The 17,563-nt window shown below is 39.5% G+C and overlaps 1 protein-coding gene across 19 annotated transcripts in view; it reads right to left on the reverse strand.

Moving 5' to 3' along the window:
• The window catches only part of LOC113259039 (tetratricopeptide repeat protein 13), an 84,032-nt gene that overhangs the window by 25,443 nt on the left and 41,026 nt on the right, over positions 1-17,563 (reverse strand). For all 19 annotated transcript variants that reach the window (XM_057307647.1, XM_057307646.1, XM_057307642.1 and 16 more), the window contains 6 exons: positions 13,482-13,564; positions 11,730-11,871; positions 11,269-11,443; positions 8,156-8,312; positions 1,213-1,343; positions 522-654 (listed from right to left, as the gene is read on the reverse strand). In XM_057307647.1, the coding sequence (XP_057163630.1) occupies positions 522-654; positions 1,213-1,343; positions 8,156-8,312; positions 11,269-11,443; positions 11,730-11,871; positions 13,482-13,564 (821 nt within the window). The remainder of the gene's footprint in view (positions 1-521; positions 655-1,212; positions 1,344-8,155; positions 8,313-11,268; positions 11,444-11,729; positions 11,872-13,481; positions 13,565-17,563) is intronic.

The raw sequence follows: 17,563 nt of genomic DNA on the forward strand, positions 1-17,563 counted from the left end.
ATGAAGTTCATTCAAAGGTACCACAGATCATGACACGCTCTTTCAAAGAGACTGCTTTTTCTGAAACACTTCATTAAAAAATATGCTTGGGAACTTGACAGCACTCAATCCTTCTAATTCATAAACATTAGTTGAGTGTATTTCAAAGAATAATGATGCCAGCAACTTCTGACACACCTGAGAGAGGAAAACATAACTTACAAGGCCTATTGTTAGTAACAAGACAGGATTCAAAACCTGTTAACTAAGTGGGAGGTACAGGCCTCTAGTTATGGCAACAAGTCAATGGGATGAGAGGCCCAGCACGAGGACCACAGTCAGTGATACTGTAACAGTGCTGTGTGTGGACAGATGGTAGCTACACTCAAGTGAGCACGGTGTAACGTACAGACTGTACACCTGAAACTCATGTAATACTGCATGCCAAGTATACTATTCAAAAACACCTGTCAGCTACGGGAGGCTTCTATTGTTTTACAATGATAACCCTCCGACTTTATTTTCATTTAAAGATTAGTCACCGTCTCCACTTTACTGCGATGTCAAACATGTCTCTCCACTGCATTAGCCGTGTTTTCCCATTCATTCGAACTTTTGAGTTGGTCCACGTCCGCTGGACAGCTTGCATGACCTCCAACGCTGCCAAACCCATGGCTAAAAGAAGGAAAATGTTGAGAAAACAAGCATTTGTAAGTATGCTTCAGAGGAACTGATTTTCACCCACCTTACAGAGTCTCAGGGATAACTCCAGAGTCATTGTAGAAAGAAAGAATCGTAAGTATTGGTAATTTAACAAGACCAGAAATACGTCACAGTCATCATAGTCCTAATAAAACTAAAATCTATCAGGGGAAACTACAGGCATGCCCAAAGTTGTCTCCTCCCAGCTCTGCCTCCTACTGATGCAACTGGAGGTTTAAATTCTCCCTCGCTCCCACACTAAGCCAACAGCTCCCATGGATGGACTGTCTGATCTGCAGCGATGACTTAAGACCTATACTCTGTGTCTACACTATAGCATCAGCACAAAAGCCATGCTGGCGGCAGTCTTCTTTCAGAATTCACTGTGAATGAATCTCTACATTTCTGTCCTGATCAAATGGAGATTTTGAGTCAGCACAAATTATTTTTTTTTTTAAAAAGGGCAACACGGTTTGACAATCCTTGCTCTTATGTCAGAAATATTTCCATTTTCAGACAGTCTCAGAATACCTCTGTGTATTCTCTTGTTTGGCAGGAAACCAGGTGTCTCATATTGCATCAATGATCCCAAACGATCAGCTACACAGATCAGCTCTTGTACCTCGGGCTTATAACTCTCAAAGTTCTGATGTAACACGTCTCTGGAAGAAACATTACATACATGGTAAGGACTTTTACGACAAATGTCTGGTAATCCAATTTGACCTGGAAAGCAGTCACTTCCTCCACTGGAAAACTAATCAAGAAACCTATGACCACAGAATCTTTACTTCAGCACTTGGCACCCAACCACACACAAACTGAAAGACGGCATCTTCGCGAGTGTGTGCGCACACACACATCACATGCTTGTGAGTAACACTGATAATTGGAGTGCAATTCAGGAAACAGCCATGACCATTATTTGGTTTATAAACGTCCCCAGAATACATAACCTGCATGGACTGTCTTTATCAACAAGCAACCAAATCTCTGCCCTATGTCCATCCCCTACCCCTGCCCCAAGTTGTATTATACCAAGTATTCTTGGAAATGGCCTATATGACTAGTATGAATTGTTTAGCTGCCAACCTCCTTGAAGTTTGCATAACAAAGTTTGCAATTTTAAGTTATAGGTGTGTAGAGGTCCCCAAGACCACCCTTGGGTTCAGTGATTCACTGGGAAGACTCATAGGACTCTGCACAGTTGTCCTCGTGGCTGTGATCTGTTACAGCAAAAGGACACAAGCACAAGCATCAAAGGGGAAAAGCTCATGGGGCGAAGTCCAGAGGAAACCAGGTGCAAGCTTCCAAGGGTCCGTTCCCAAGGGAGACACACAGGATTCACTTCCCCTTGTGAAATGCTGCCAACCACAGGAGCTCATGAGACACTCACTGTAATTAATCTGTAATTAATTTGCAAAGAATCAACCCATTGATATTATTGAACTTCCTATTCTTGAACACAGTATTTCTATTTGTTTTCTCTCAGTAACACAAAATAAAGTTTTATAAAGATTTCCATACAGGTTTTGTACATCATTTGTAAGATATATTCCTAAGTACTTATTGCTATTATAAATGGTATTCTTGTTTGTTGCTATTATACAGAAATGCAAATGAATTTTATAAGCATAGTAATTATAATCAACCACCTTGTGAAATGTACCATTTCTTATAATTTGTTTGTAGATCGTATTTTTTTTTTGTAAAAAAATCATACGAACTGTAAATCTATGTAACTTTGATTTTTCTTCTGTTATGCATTGTCTAGAACCTCTACTTCACTGCTGAAGAAAGGCAACGATTTCAGGCTTTTTGGTCTGGTTCCTGATTTTATTTTTATTTTCATTTATTTATTTATTGCTCCTGACTTTAATGTGATATCTAACACTTCATTAGCTAAAATGATGTTTGCTACATGTTTCTGATCGTTACCATTTATCAGGCTGAGGAAATACAGCAGTCCTCACCCCCCACCCCCCTACCACTGTTCGCTTTGTGCAGTTTCAGCTACCTGGGCTGCTCTGTGGTCCAAAAATAGTAAATAAAAAATTCCTGAAATAAACAATAAGTTTTAAGTTGCACATAGCTTTTATTATGTATATTGCTGTAACTGTTCTATTTTAGTACTAGTTACCATTGTTAATCTCTTACTGTGCCTCCTTTGTAAGTCACACTTTCTCAAAGGTATGTATGTACGGGAAAAGACATGGCACAGCTGGCCCAAGTAACACTGGTGGTGGAAGCATGGGGCACTGACCTCCACTGCCCTGTAGTTGAAAATCCGTGTGTAACTCCTGATTCCCCCAAAACTTAACTACTAATACCCTACTGTTGACTAGAAGCCCTACTAATAACATAAACAGCTGATTAACACATACTTTATATGTTATACGTAGTGTATATTGTGTTCTTACAATAAACTGAGCTAGAGAAAAAATGCTGTTGAGAAAATCACAGGAAGAGAAAATTCATTTGTAATACTGCGTGGTATTTATTTAAAAAAAAAATCCACATAAGGGGTGCCTGGGTCAGGCTCAGTCAGTTAAGCGTCTGCCTTCACCTCAGATCATGATCCTGGTGTCCTGGGATCGAGCCCTGCATTGGGCTCCCTCCTCCCCATCCCTCTGCCCCTCTCCCTGCTCATGCTCGCTCTCTCGCTCATAAATAAATAAAATCTTAAAAAAAATTTTTTTAAAAATCCACATAAAAGTGGATCTGTGCAGTTCAAACCATGTCATTCAAGAGTCAACTGTACTCACAGGGTTGAGTACTATCCACAGTCTCAGGCATCCAGTGCGGGTCTTGGGACATATTCCCACACATAAGGGGGTGGGGGGATACTGTACTGTGGTTTTCCAGTCTGCTAAGAGTTTTTATCTTTTATGAAGTGTAAATGGTTATTTTTTTTCTACTTGTTTTTCTGTATCTGTTGGCATAATTAATGTGGTTTTTCTCCTTTAATCTATTAACTGCCAATTATATTTATACATTTTCTGAAGTTAGATCACCTTTCTATTCCTAGGAAAAACTCAAATTGGTATGATACTATCTTTCTTATATATAGATAAGTTTGGATTTTGTTTAGGATTCTTACATCCAAACTTAACAGTAAGAATGGCCTCTAAGTTTCCTTTCATGTACAATTTTTCTTTTTTTTAAGATTTTATTTATTTATTTGACAGAGAGAGAGAGAATGCAGCAGAAGGAGAGGGAGAAGCAGACTCCCCACTGAGCAGGGAGCCTGACGCAGGGCTCGATCGCCTCTAAGTTTCCTTTCATGTACAATTTTTCTTTTTTTTAAGATTTTATTTATTTGACAGAGAGAGAGAGAATGCAGCAGAAGGAGAGGGAGAAGCAGACTCCCCACTGAGCAGGGAGCCTGACGCAGGGCTCGATCCCAGGACCCCAGGACAATGACCTGAGCTGAAAGCAGATGCCCACTGAGCCACCCAGGCGGCCCTTTCATGGACAATCTTATCAGGTTTGGTATCATATTAGCCTCACAAAATAATTTGGAAATATTACCTTCTATTCTCCTGAAAGTTTGACAGAACGTTTCTGTGATACCATTTGGGCTTGGTGATTTGGGTGTGTGTGTGTGTGTGTGTGTGTGTGTGTGTGTAGGTATTTTTAAATACCAATTCAATATCTTTAATAATTATAGAACTATTCAGGCTTCTTCTCAAGTCAGTTTGAAAAATTGTGATTTTTCTAGGAATTAGCCCACTTATTTTTTTGTGTTTAAATTTGCATGCACATTTTCATGGCATTCTGAGCATTTTAATATCTGCTCATCTGCAGTTATATCTCTTTTTAACATCTCCAATTGTTAGAGCTTTTTAGTTATTTTCATTAAAAAAAAAACAATCTCACCAGAAATTTGTTAGTAAAAAAAGATAAAAGTCTGACTTTGACGAAAGTCTGTTTTATATTTAGTTTTCATTAATTTCTCTCTTCAGCCTTCAGTTTCCTTCTTTCTGCTTTCTTTGTTGTTTTTCCTGCTCCATAATTTTTATACATATCTATTGACTTGCTTTTTTTCTAGTATAGCATTTAAAGACACTAATCTTTTTTATAATATTAGTCTCACTGTATTCCACAATTTTTGGTATGTGGAATTTTCATCTTTTTTCATTTTTAAAGTATATTCAAATTTCTACTGTGGATTTCATCTTTAATCCACATTTCAATATGTGTGCTTTGTAATTTCCAAATAAGGAGGATTTTTTTTCTTATATGTATGTTTAATCATACTGTAATCAAATATGATATCAGTTATTTGAAATGTATTTAAATATGAGTAGTAAGTGGTCAGTCTTTATAAATGACCTAAGTAAATTGAAAAGAATATGTATTCTTTGATTATTGGATACAGTTCTCTAGTAGACTAACAGATCAAGTTTGTTAAATATGTTGTTAAAATAGTCTAAATCTTTACTAGTTTTTTTGTGTTTGACTTCTCAAAAATTAGAATCTCTCATTAGGATACTGAATTTATTGATTTTTCTGTGTATTTCTAATCAATTTTTAAAGTTACTTTATTGTATATATAAATTTAGATTTATATCTTTCTGGTGATTTGAACCCCTGTACTCATGTAGTAATAATCTTTGTTCCCAGTAATTTAAAAAAAATTTTAGGGGCACTTGGGTGGCTCAGTCAGTTGAGCATCTGACTCTTGGTTTTGGCTGAGGTCATGATTTCAGGTTGTGAGATCAAGCCCCACATCGGGCGCCACACTCAGCTCGGAGCCTGCTTGAGATTCTCTCTCTCTCCCTCTGCCTTCCCTCTGCTCGCACACCCTCCCTCTAAAATAAATAAATCTTAAAAAAAAAAAAAATAGGGGCACCTGGTTGGCTCAGTCAGTTAAGCTTCTGCCTTTGGCTCAGGTCATGATCCTGGGTCCCTGGGGTCAAGCCCTGTGTCAGGCTCCTTGCTCAGCAGGGGAGTCTGCTTCTCCCTCCCCCTCTGCCCCTCTTCCCTGCTCATGCTCTCTCTCAAATAAATTAATAAAAATCTTTTAAAAATAAAAGTAAAAATAAATTTAATAATTTTAAATCTATTAATATTACCTACATCAGGATTCTTTTAGTGTTTCCCAAGTATAACTTTTTCCATTCTTTTACTTTCAGTCTTTGTGTCCTTATGCATTACATGCCCCTTGTAAAAAGCAATTAACTGGATTTTTAAAACATTCCAATCCAACTATGTCTGTCTTTTGACATTTAGTCCATTTGTATTTATTTTCATTATTAATATATCTGGATTATTTCAACTATTCTTATTTTTTCTTTTTACTTGTCCCACTTTTTTAATGCCTCCCTCCCAGTCCCCTCTTTCTCTGGTTGATTTTAGTTTTTGTTTTTACTTTTCTACTAATATAGAAGCTGTACACTGTTTCTAACTTATAGTACTCACCCTAGATATTTTAAATATTTACGTACAACTTAAAGCTCTATCATAATATTTAACCCACATTCCTTTAGAATACTTAATTCTTGCTATCCCTTAACCTACTTGCTATTGGCCCCAATATTTTATTTCTGTCCTTTTTATAAAGCCCCCAAATCAGATATTTTATATAGACAATGCTTAGACTTACCAATTTATCATGCTTACCATTTTTCTTTTCTCATTATTCCTTCTTGTATCTCAAATCTTGCTTGAGGTTAATTGCCTTTTTCTTTAATTACATGCCTTAGAAGTTTTTTTAGTGAATGGGAGGTGGTGATTAATTCAGTTTTTGATTATCTGAATATATGTTTATTTGGTCTTTATTCATAAAAATTAGTTTTGCTGGGTATAGAATTCTAGATAGAAAGTTGTTCTTTTTTCAGCACTTTGAAGATAGTCCATTATCTTCCAGCTGCCATTTTGATGTTGAGAGGCTTATAGTCAGTCCAATTATCGGCCTTAAGTAGATGATAGGATTTGTCTTTCTGCTTAAAAATTTTTTCTCCGTATGTGTTCTCCTGTTACTTATGATATATCTGGATATTGATTTCTTGCCATTTATGTTTCCTTAATTCTGGGAGACCGTTAGCCATTATATCTTCAAAAATTGCCTCCCCTCCATTCTCTCCTCCCAAGATTTCAATTAGATATATGCTAGACATTCTTACACCTTCCACACCTTCTATCTCTCATGTTTTCTAACACTTGGATTCTCTGTGCTACATTCTAGATAATTCCTAATGCTCTACCTTCCAATTCTGCAATTTTCTCTCAGCTATGCCTAATTTGCTGTTTAGCTTACAAGTTGAATTCTTCATATCAATGGTTATATTTTCTATTCCTAAAGCTTCCAATTTATTTTTAATCTGCCTGGTCACTTTTTTTTTTTTTTTTAAAGATTTTATTTATTTGACAGAGATAGACAGCCAGCGAGAGAGGGAACACAAGCAGGGGGAGTGGGAGAGGAAGAAGCAGGCTCATAGCGGAGAAGCCTGATGTGGGGCTCGATCCCATAATGCCGGGATCACGCCCTGAGCCGAAGGCAGACGCTTAACGGCTGCGCCACCCAGGCGCCCCCTGCCTGGTCAATTTTGATAATCTCTTGTTTCTTGCTGATGTTTGTGATTTCTTCATACTTTCTTTAAACATTTCATTTGGAGTTTGAGAGTGGATTCAACAATTCCAATACCTGAAATCCTTCAGAGTCTAAATTTGCTGTTTGTTATTTCTGTTGATTTTCACATACGATTTTGTGATCTTGGTTTTTGATTCTCATACTAATGATCTTAATCTGCGGGCATACTTGGACCCCCAAATTGGCACTACTATCTTTCCAGGCAGGATTTGCATTTGCTCTTGTTGAGAACCTATGAATGTGGTCCTCCAATCTGGAACCACATTAGCTCCTTAAAAAAGTTCAGCAAACCCATCTTGCTTATGCCTCAAGGCATTCCATTGCAGTGGCTGTTAGATGCCCTTACCTCCAGGATACTTTCTTCCTTTCAAAGGTGCCTCTCATTCACCACTTTAGTTTGAATCTGCCCCCTGCTTTTCTTTCTTTGTACAGAGTGAGGGGATTGATCTTTGCAGATTTTTCTTAATTTTTAAGGCATTGCTAGGCTCCCAGGAATTAATTTCTATTCTAGATCTTATTGTTTTGTAACGGGATAGCCCTTTAGCCAATATGCAGCAGTAGACGACCAGCACTGTGATTTCGAACGTTTGGTTTTAAGTAATCTGTTCTAAAAGTAACATGGTAATAGTAAATGCATATCAACAGCCGCCAATAAGTACATTTGAAGTCTGAAGGTTGGGCTAGAAGGGAAGGTGATATCCACAGGTAAGTTTCAAAGTACCTTATAAACTAAAAGAAATATTTGCAGACATATCAAATCCAAGAATAAATTCCTGAGAAACATGGATAGGAAGCCATTACTGAGCAAGAGTTATCACGATGAGCTAATAGCTCAGCCTTGAAAAAGCAAAAAAAGCTGTGTTCACTTAAAGCACTTACTTTATGTGGGGCTGCAACCCTGGCTGCTCTTCATAGTCTTCTATGAGGAAAGGCAGATTTTTAGCCCAATGGTCTTTAAAGCTTCCAGGCAGATCCACATCGATGTTATATTCCGTAAGAGGAGTATCGAGGTGTGCATGAAGATACCGAGAATACTCTGCAGATAGGAGACAAGATCTGACACACTCAAATATTGCTAAAGAAATCTTTTGTATTGCTAGCTGCCATATAAATACTTTGTAACAAACGGTTAACTCCAAGAATTCCAAGAATTCTAAATGGAGACTCCAAATTGTAGTAAGTTACTATTATTATGTGATACAGGGTAACGCAAGGTGGCAGGATTGAACATAAACCTGTCAATCTAGGTCCACTTTGGCTAAGTTTTAATCAACTTTGCATGAACCACACCAAAGATCTCACTTGCTAGTTGCATTGTCTGAGAATCCAAGTTCAGGGTCAGACAAAGCCTGGTTCTCTGTCAACTGATATGAATCAATGGACTATGTATATGATTTCATCAACTGACTAACTGCTGCTTATCTCTACAGAAACAGTGCAGAAAACTGCCAGGATACGGAGTGCTCCTCCTTCAATCTATAGCTCACGTGTTCTACTAAACCACGAAACAAGAGGAAATCGTAATTTAGAGTGAAGAGCTATGCTGCCCAGTAGGCAGCCCTTAACCACCTGGCTAGTGAACACTTAAAATGTGGCCAGTGTGTGGGATGCCTGGGGGCTCAGTCAGTTAAGTGTCCAACTCCTGATTTTGGTCATGATCTCAGGGTCCTGAGGTAGAGCCCTGTGTCAGGCTCTATGCTGGGTGTGGAAACTGCTTGAGATTCTCTCTCTTCTTCTCCCTCTGCTCCCTTCCCCACTGTTCACGCTTGTGTACCCTCTCTCTCTCTCTAAAAAAAAAAAAAAAAAAAAAAAGTATAAAACATGGCCAGTGTGACCGAGGAACTGTATTTTAAATTTTAATTTAATTAATCTAAATGTTAAAAACTGATACTTAATTATTAGAAAACTTCAGTATGACATGAGAGACTATGGACTATGAGAAACAAACTGAGGGCTACAGAGGGGAGGGGGGTGGGGGAATGGGATAGGCCGGTGATGGGTAGTAAGGAGGGCACATATTGCATGGTGCACTGGGTGTTATACACAACTAATGAATCATCGAGCCTTACATCGGAAACCGGGGATGTACTGTATGGTGACTAACATAATATAATAAAAAATCATTATAAAAAAAAAAAAAAAGAAAACTTCAGTATGTTTGGAACAACTGACATATACGAATCTACTTTTTCAACTTTAAATTTTATGAAACATGACTTCAAATTAAGAATTTCCAATGAAAATTTAACATCCAAATTGAGATGCAAATATAAAGATGTACTGTAAGTATAAAATATATACCAGATTTCAAAGACTTAGTACAAAAAGTAATGTAAAAAAAAAAAAGTAATGTAAAATATCTAATGATATTAATGAATAGTGTTTTCATATTAATTATATGTTGAACTAATAGTATGTATATACTGAATCAAATGAAATGTATTATTAAGATTAATTCCACCTTTATGGTCCATATATACAATGGAATATTACTCAGCTATCAGAAAGAACGAGTTCTCAACATTTGCTACAATATGGACGGCACTGGAGGAGATAATGCCAAGTGAAATAAGTCAAGCAGAGAAAGACAATTATATGATTTCTCTCATCTATGGAACATAAGAACTAGGATGATCGGTAGGGGAAGAAAGGGATAAAGAAAGGGGGGTAATCAGAAGGGGGAATGAAGCATAAGAGACTATGGACTCTGAGAAACAAACTGAGGACCTCAGAGGGGAGGGGGGTGGGGGAATGGGATAGACCGGTGATGGGTAGTAAGGAGGGCACGTATTGCATGGTGCACTGGGTGTTATACGCAACTAATGAATCATCGAACTTTACATCAGAAACCAGGGATGTACTGTATGGTGACTAACATAATATAATAAAAAAAATTAAAATAAAAAAAAAGATTAATTCCACCTGTTTAATTTTACTTTTCTCACGTGGCTACTAGAAATTTACAACTCCAGGGCTTGTAATTTTTTTTACAGTTGGACAGTACTGGTATGAGAGAGTTAATGATGACAAATGAAAGAGCAGAAGGGGAAGTAAACATCTGTGCTCTGTGTCAACAACAAAAATATTATCATGATGAGCACTGAGAATGTACAAAATTGTTGAATCATTATATAGTGTGCCTGAAACAAATATAACACCGAATGTTAATTGTACTTCAATTAAAGGATCCATTTGAAACAAAACAAAAAACAAAAACAAAAAACAAACCCAAATACTGTTATGTATGATAGAGAAAATGTGAGACTCTGACAAACAAAAGAGAGCTAGCTTAAAGACTGGCCTTCTTCCTCATCCCAACTGAATGTCTCCAAAGTATGTGATCACGAATTGTGATATGAAGGAATGACAGATCAAAGATACTAAGTTTATATTTAACAGTAAAAACCTCAGAAAATGTTACTTTCCTTTCACTCCTATGTCTCTGGACAAGATGTGATGAGACACATCGATAGCCAGAGGACTATCACTTTCAGCTCAAAATTGGTTTTTCTGACTGAAGTAAAAATTTTTTCACTTTAAAAAGAAAAAAATGTAGGCAGTGGCAGACAAAGTACCGGACCGGTCTTTAGAAGACAGGAGCCCAGGCATGCCTGGGTGGCTCAGTAGGTCAAGCGTCTGCCTTCGGCTCAGGTCATGATCCCAGGGTCCTGGGACTGAGTTCCACATCCCACATCGGACTCCCTGCTCAGTGGGGAGTCTGCTTCTCCCTCTGCCTGCTGCTCCCCCTGCTTATGCTTGTTCTCTCTCTCTCTCTGAAAAATAAAATCTTATAAAAAATATTTTAAAAAAAAATAGAAGACAGGAGCCCTCTCCAGTGCAGGTACTGTTGCTAACCAAGGGAGGGGCTGTGTGCAAGCTACCTCGTGTCCTCGAGACTCAGCTGTCTCCTACGAAACATAAGAGGGACCAGCAATATGATTTCTGCAGCTCTGAGCGTTAAAATTCAATGACTGAGCCATTTTGTGACTTACCGCGGAGATATTTCACTTTCAGATACTCTGGGCTAGCCTTCTGGCCCGGGAGAGGATCATTTAGCATGACTTTAGTCTGTGCTTTTATTCCTTCATAGAACTGTCCCATGGCCACGTGGCTGAGTCCTTTCATGTACTGGCACACCTCGTTATAGGGCTCGAGCTGCAGACACCGCTGATGCGCGGAAGGAGAAAATGCTGTGTTAGTATGAGTACAGTCGAGTATGACTTTCAAGTGCTTTATTCTTCGGTCTGGAGTTAGAAAAGTTTTCCCTGCAGGCTAAATCAGACCAAACACATGCTCTGTAAATTAGTCTATAGGACATGGCAATGGTTTTTTCCTCTTTCTTTTTGTTAAGGTGTAAACACTGCTCTTGGCCCTCCTCCCTATTCATCCCATTCAGTGTCATTGAAGAACAATCCGAGAGCTGCTAGAGTGATCCTCACTCATGGATGCCCACCTTGAAGTTCTTCAGGGCTTCCTGCAGGCTGCCATGGTGATAAAGCATCATTCCCCGGAGCTGCAGGGTCTGCACGTGATTTTGGTTGAGTAACAGTGCCTTCTGAAAGCTCTCGGTGGCAGCTTCGAAATTGCCCAGTTCTCTAGGTATTTAACCACAGTGATGAGCACAGTGCAGATCATTGCAGTGAACACACACAATAAGTTAGCCTCAGGATTACAGTCCCATATGTGATTCAGATACCTTGATGCGGATGCTCCCTTCTCTACTCTACCATTTTGAAACTCAGCTACATCCCACTTACTTTTCCTAAATTCTACCAGATTATAGGATAACCACAAAGCCTTGAAATTCTTTGGGGAAAATGAATTTATTGATTTCCAAAGGCAAGTGCTTATTGAAATCCTTTTCCCCAATTCATGAGCTCCAACCCCTAAAAAACTGTGTGTGAATTTTAATATTTAGATAAAACCATGCTTCTTCCTTGGGGAAAAGGTAGGTTACGATCATACATGGGTTCATCATTCTGAATCAAATTCAAAGGCTTAAAATTGTATTTTTTCTGTCACAGAAGTTACGTCACTAAAAAGCTGGTAAATCATAATTTAAAAAATTTTTTTAAAGTATGTTTTAGAATTCCATTTCAGGATGGAAATGATTATTACCAGCCTTCTTTTATATATTACATTTTTACAAATAATAAAAGCACCTTCAAAATGTCCCATGTGTCAAATTTTCTGTAAATAATGAATATCCTTAAATAATATAACACTTGCTTACGTTTCTACAGCACTTTACTAATTACTCTGGGGGCTTTCAAATCTGTTTTCAATGCACGTCCCCAACAATTCTGTGCGACAGCAAGGATAAATGTCATCAGTTAAACCCAAAACGAATCCAAAGACACTTTCTTCAAGTCGGTGTAAGAGAGCTTCTCCAACTACCGCCATCAGATAAATAATTGAATTCAATCCTTCCCGAGGGAGGGGCCAACAGAGTTTTGAAGGGGATCTCTGTCACTGTGTCTTTGCTAACTTTTACAGAACCTTGCAAGTGAGAACCCCGATGCTCAGGGAAGTTAAGGACACGCAAGTATAAAACTGGCAGTCTAGAACTAGAACCAAATCTCTTGACTCCTGAATCCTGAGCCCTTTCTTTCACGCCATTGCAATCTCCTTTTCAGGTCAGTGTGTAAAAATTTTTGAAAACCATAAAGTCTGAGTAGCTCTACTACTGGTCAGGGTAATGCATGGAGTTAGGACGCCAGGCTCCAGGCACAACGTCTCACTCCTGAGAGAGATGCATCGTAACTAGATCGTAATCAATCATACTGATGATAGGAATGCAGCATAATTTTCCATCCCTTTAATCTAGGAATCTTCAAAGATCATAGTGATGTGGGAATTAACCTTACTCACTGTCTAGAAAAGCAGCAGCATACAGGACTCAACAGCATAAAATGCCATTATTCGAAACAATAACCCTTGAAAAACTAACATCTTCTAGACCAATACATATGAAGCAAAGCTGTTTAAAGAGGTAATAATGGATATCATGATGTTCTCTGACACATGGTCCTTTCTATATTCCAGAGAAGCTCTCAACAAGCTTATAAATGCTTATGTGACTTAGAATGACAATCTTTTTTGGTTAAGAAATGCAATTTCTTTTAAAATATCACTACTATGTGAGGCTCTCTTGTCTCCCCACCGTACACCTCCCTCCTACCCGGACTACTATTGCTTTTCTTACCTATAGGCCTGTCCCAGACTTTTATATGCATCAATAAAATCAACTTTCTGCTTTAAGGCTTCTTTGAAGGATTCAATAGCTTCCTGAAAGAAGTATATAAAAAATTACGTCATTTGCATAACTGTTAAAGTCGAGTTTCACTTAAATCACTTAAAGGGCTTAAAAAATACATTACACATGGTCTCAGAGTGATTTTTTTTTTAATATGAGGCCTTCAAAAAAAGAGAGGTAGAGAGTATGACAAACTATGAGTCAGGAGGATTTAAGTGTAACAGTAAACAAGGCACTGTTATGAACAATAACAGAGTCGTAAGTTTCTCCCTTTCAGAACCGGAAAACAGCTGCTCACTACCTATTTCATTAGGGCTTTGATTACTAACAATATCACCTTCATGTCAACATCATTTCTTTAATTAATAAAGGCCTTGTGGAATAAAAGTCAGCTTACTAGCTGTGTGAAGTATAATCTTAAATGATCATAACTAGCAGCCCTTAAACTGAACCAACAAAAGAAGACAAAAAAGCAAGCCCAATGTGACATTGTCATAAAAAAAGCAACAGGGCTCCCAGACTGAATATCATAAGGATTCCCATGATCTATAGGAAAAAGAAACAGTGAAACAAAATAAAACAGAAACTCTGAGGTTGGGGCATTTGGGGCATAGCTTCTGTCCACAAAATATGGGTCTGCAGCCAGTGGAGAAGTGGGCACAGGTGCTGTGCTCTAGGGAGGAGCACTTAGGGAACTCACAGCGCACCTGGCTGCTGTGGAATCCTCTGGAAACTGTTCAAAAAAATGCACTATTCTGCTTCACAATGAACACCCTAGTCTTAAACTGTATTCAATGTACTTTCCATTATGACTTGACTATTTACTGTAATAAAAAATGATGAAGACATTTCACATATTTCCCAAGGAAAAGCCATGTCTTACTTAAGTTAGTGGCTACAAATATCATGATCTCTAATAGCTTTAATGAGAAAGACTAAAATGTCTGTGTATTTCACACCTAATTAGGTAACTCATAGCAAAAACGACTAAAGATGTCAAATGCCTTGCACATGGTAGGCACTCAATAAATATTTAATGATTTGTAGGCACATAATCCTAATTCTTTCAAAAAATCATCCATTCCCTGCTTCTTGACTTTCTCTGTAGGGGGCAGCAGGGTCAGAGGGGCTGGCTTTCAAACTCTTCTAAAGCAACAATGGGGACAACCACCTACTCTTTAAGGAGTCCCACTGAATGTGTTCGGTTTGGGAGCAGGATGAGAAGGGATAAATTGTAACACTTCAGAAATGATGAAGACTTCTGGCCCTGGCATAGTCTTGATCTTTTGGGAGTATTACAACTGTATTTTTAATTCAACAAACATATATTGAGCGCCTACTATGTGCCAGGGGCAGTGTGAGGGGCAGGGGACACAAAGATGAACAAGTCATTCTCTCTGTCCTGGAAGAACTCAGTCTAGTTAGAAAGCCAATTACTTAACCAGGTTATTAGAATACAAACTAAGAGCTACGACAGAGATACAAGTAAAAGTCTTGGGGAATAAAGAGAAAGGAAGAACTAACTGAGCCTGGGACAGCAGGAGAGGCTTCACGGAGGAAGTGGCAACTGAGCTGGTTCTGGGAGAACAAGGAGTTTGGCAAGGGAAGAGGGCATCGTGGACAGGGGGAACGCTGGTGCGCAGCGGAGGGTGCTCAGCAGCGGTGGGGAAGGCGGGACATCAGGAGTGCAGGTGCATGGATGAGAGTGGGGGTGAAGGAAAAGATGTGGACCAAGCTGGTGTGCGGAGCTGGGGCTGTGGTGGGGAGGGCCTCTGCCACGCTCCACAGTCGGGGTGTCACCCTGCCAGCAGTGAGGACTGGGGGCTGTGAGTAGGTGCAGGACCTCACAAAACTCTTTAGAGATGACTGCCACGAGCCACAACAGAGCAGACGGGCTGGACAGGGGAGAGAGCAGAGCCCAACGAGGAGGTGGCTACAGAGGTCTAGGCAAGAGATAATGGAAACTCAAACTGAGACAGTGTCTCTGAGGACGGAAAAGGAGGGTCAAACTTAGGAGGTATTCTTAAAGGCCAATGAAGAATCTGCTGGCCATGGATACGGGGGATGAGGGAGAAGGGAGGGGAGAAAGCTTCAAAGCTGAAGAACCTGGGTAGAAGGTGAGAGCGTGAACCAACGTCAGGAAGTAGGGGGGACAGCTGTGGGGCGGGGCGGGGGTGGAAGGAGGTCAGGAGTCCAGCCGGGGCGTGGTGAGTCTGGGGTGTTTGTGGACGTCTAGGGGAGATGCCCGGGAGACATCTGCTGCCCACTGCACTTACAGCATGCTGGGACGCCACAGTTCTTCAAAGTCTGATTTCTCTTCAGCTTTTAAGAGTCTTTGGTTTCGGGGTTCCTGTCTAATCACTGCACAGCTCTCTACCTCATTCTGCCAAAGAGGGGACATAGCAGAATCAAGATCTGAAGCCACTGGGAACAAAGACACTATGTTTGAACGAATCAATCTCTAAGCACACAAACTGGCTGTGAGTTTGTCCGCACTGTGAGTGGGAGCATCGCCACCTTGACGCCACCATCATCCTGGCTAGTGGTGGGTGGCCATCCCTGCGCTTCCCTCATTTATTACAACAAAGAGAACGGTCTCAGGGAACTCTCAAAGTGAAGGCTGATCAAAAAATATGTGCTCGGATATACAATTTTTGAAATATCCTTACATCACAGATAAAAGTTTTTGCTAGGGAAATCCAAAATGTCTGCTATATCTACCAGATTGGACGGCTGCGACATTTGTCACGTAATATTGCCTAAATAATTTCTAATGTATTACATCATAAAGTAAATAAGCACACCACCCACTTAATTAATTTCTAAATTGCTTTTGACCTGAAGAGACCAGCTTTAGGATATAAAGATAGCTCCAGTTCATTGGTCCATTTAATATGTTGTCTCTACAGTTAACAAGAGAAATAAAGATATCTAAACTAAGTTCATTAATTTAATGAAGGCATGTCACCACTGACTCAGTTTTCCAATCTGTGTAACTGGGACACCCTCGGCTCCTTTTAAACTTCATGGGGATGCCGTTGGGATGAATGAGACAATACGTACACACTCTGACCTCCTCGGACAGCAGATCTATAAAAATGCAAAGAAAAAGTTCCCATCTATTACACACGTTGATGCTGTGTTTGTGAGCACAGTGAGGAGGAGAAAGCACCAAATACTTTGGCAAGACTGGTTCACTGAGGGGCTTCTACTGCTTGTGGAACGAAAGTACTTTGTCTAGGTTCTCATCACATGGATTTGTAATAAACCAAACTGACTCTCAGCCCTTGTCCAATGTGTAGTTAGTGTCTCTGTTACAGCTTTTTTCTGAAAAATTCTCATTTCAAAGTAACACAAAGAGCCCTCCCTGTCCACGTTCCTAAACCCGGCTTTAGAGGCCACGGCGAAATCCTCTGTTCGCATTTGCTTACTTTAAAAACATTTTTTAACCTCTCAGTACTGATTGTTGGGTTTTTGTTTTGTTTTGTTTTTTGCATTTCGAATCGTTCTCCTCCATGAGATATTTAAGGCGTAGACTTCGAATATAGCATTGTGATTTTGAATTTTTTAATTTAAGGCAACTGAGAGAAGGTAAGAGGAACAGGGGGCAGATACAAAATAAGCTGGAAAAGCCCATCTGGCAGCTGCTCAAAGCGCATTTTAAATACCTGCCCTCCATGCCTACAGCTGCTGGTCTGAACCCCAGGGAAGACAGGAAGAGTCTCCGTGCGAACCACCCTTCACAAACTTGCAGGAAGGACAGTAGGAAGGAAATGTTCAGTTCCCTCTGGTTTGGGTTTTAGTGGATGGCAGTTATCTTTTTAGAGTCCACGAAACTGAGATTAAATGAAATGTAACAAAATCTGTAATAACTGAGACCTGATCTGTGCTCACAGCTCCTTCACACACATTATTTTATTGAATCCTCACAACCCCTTTGAGAGGCTGGGGAGCAGAATCGTCTCCACGCGACAGATGGAGAAGGAGTGGCTGAAGAGCTTAAGTCACTTGGCCGATGGTAGAGTTCGCAG

Source organism: Ursus arctos, unplaced genomic scaffold, assembly GCF_023065955.2.
Source record: "Ursus arctos isolate Adak ecotype North America unplaced genomic scaffold, UrsArc2.0 scaffold_53, whole genome shotgun sequence".
Lineage (NCBI taxonomy): Eukaryota > Metazoa > Chordata > Mammalia > Carnivora > Ursidae > Ursus > Ursus arctos.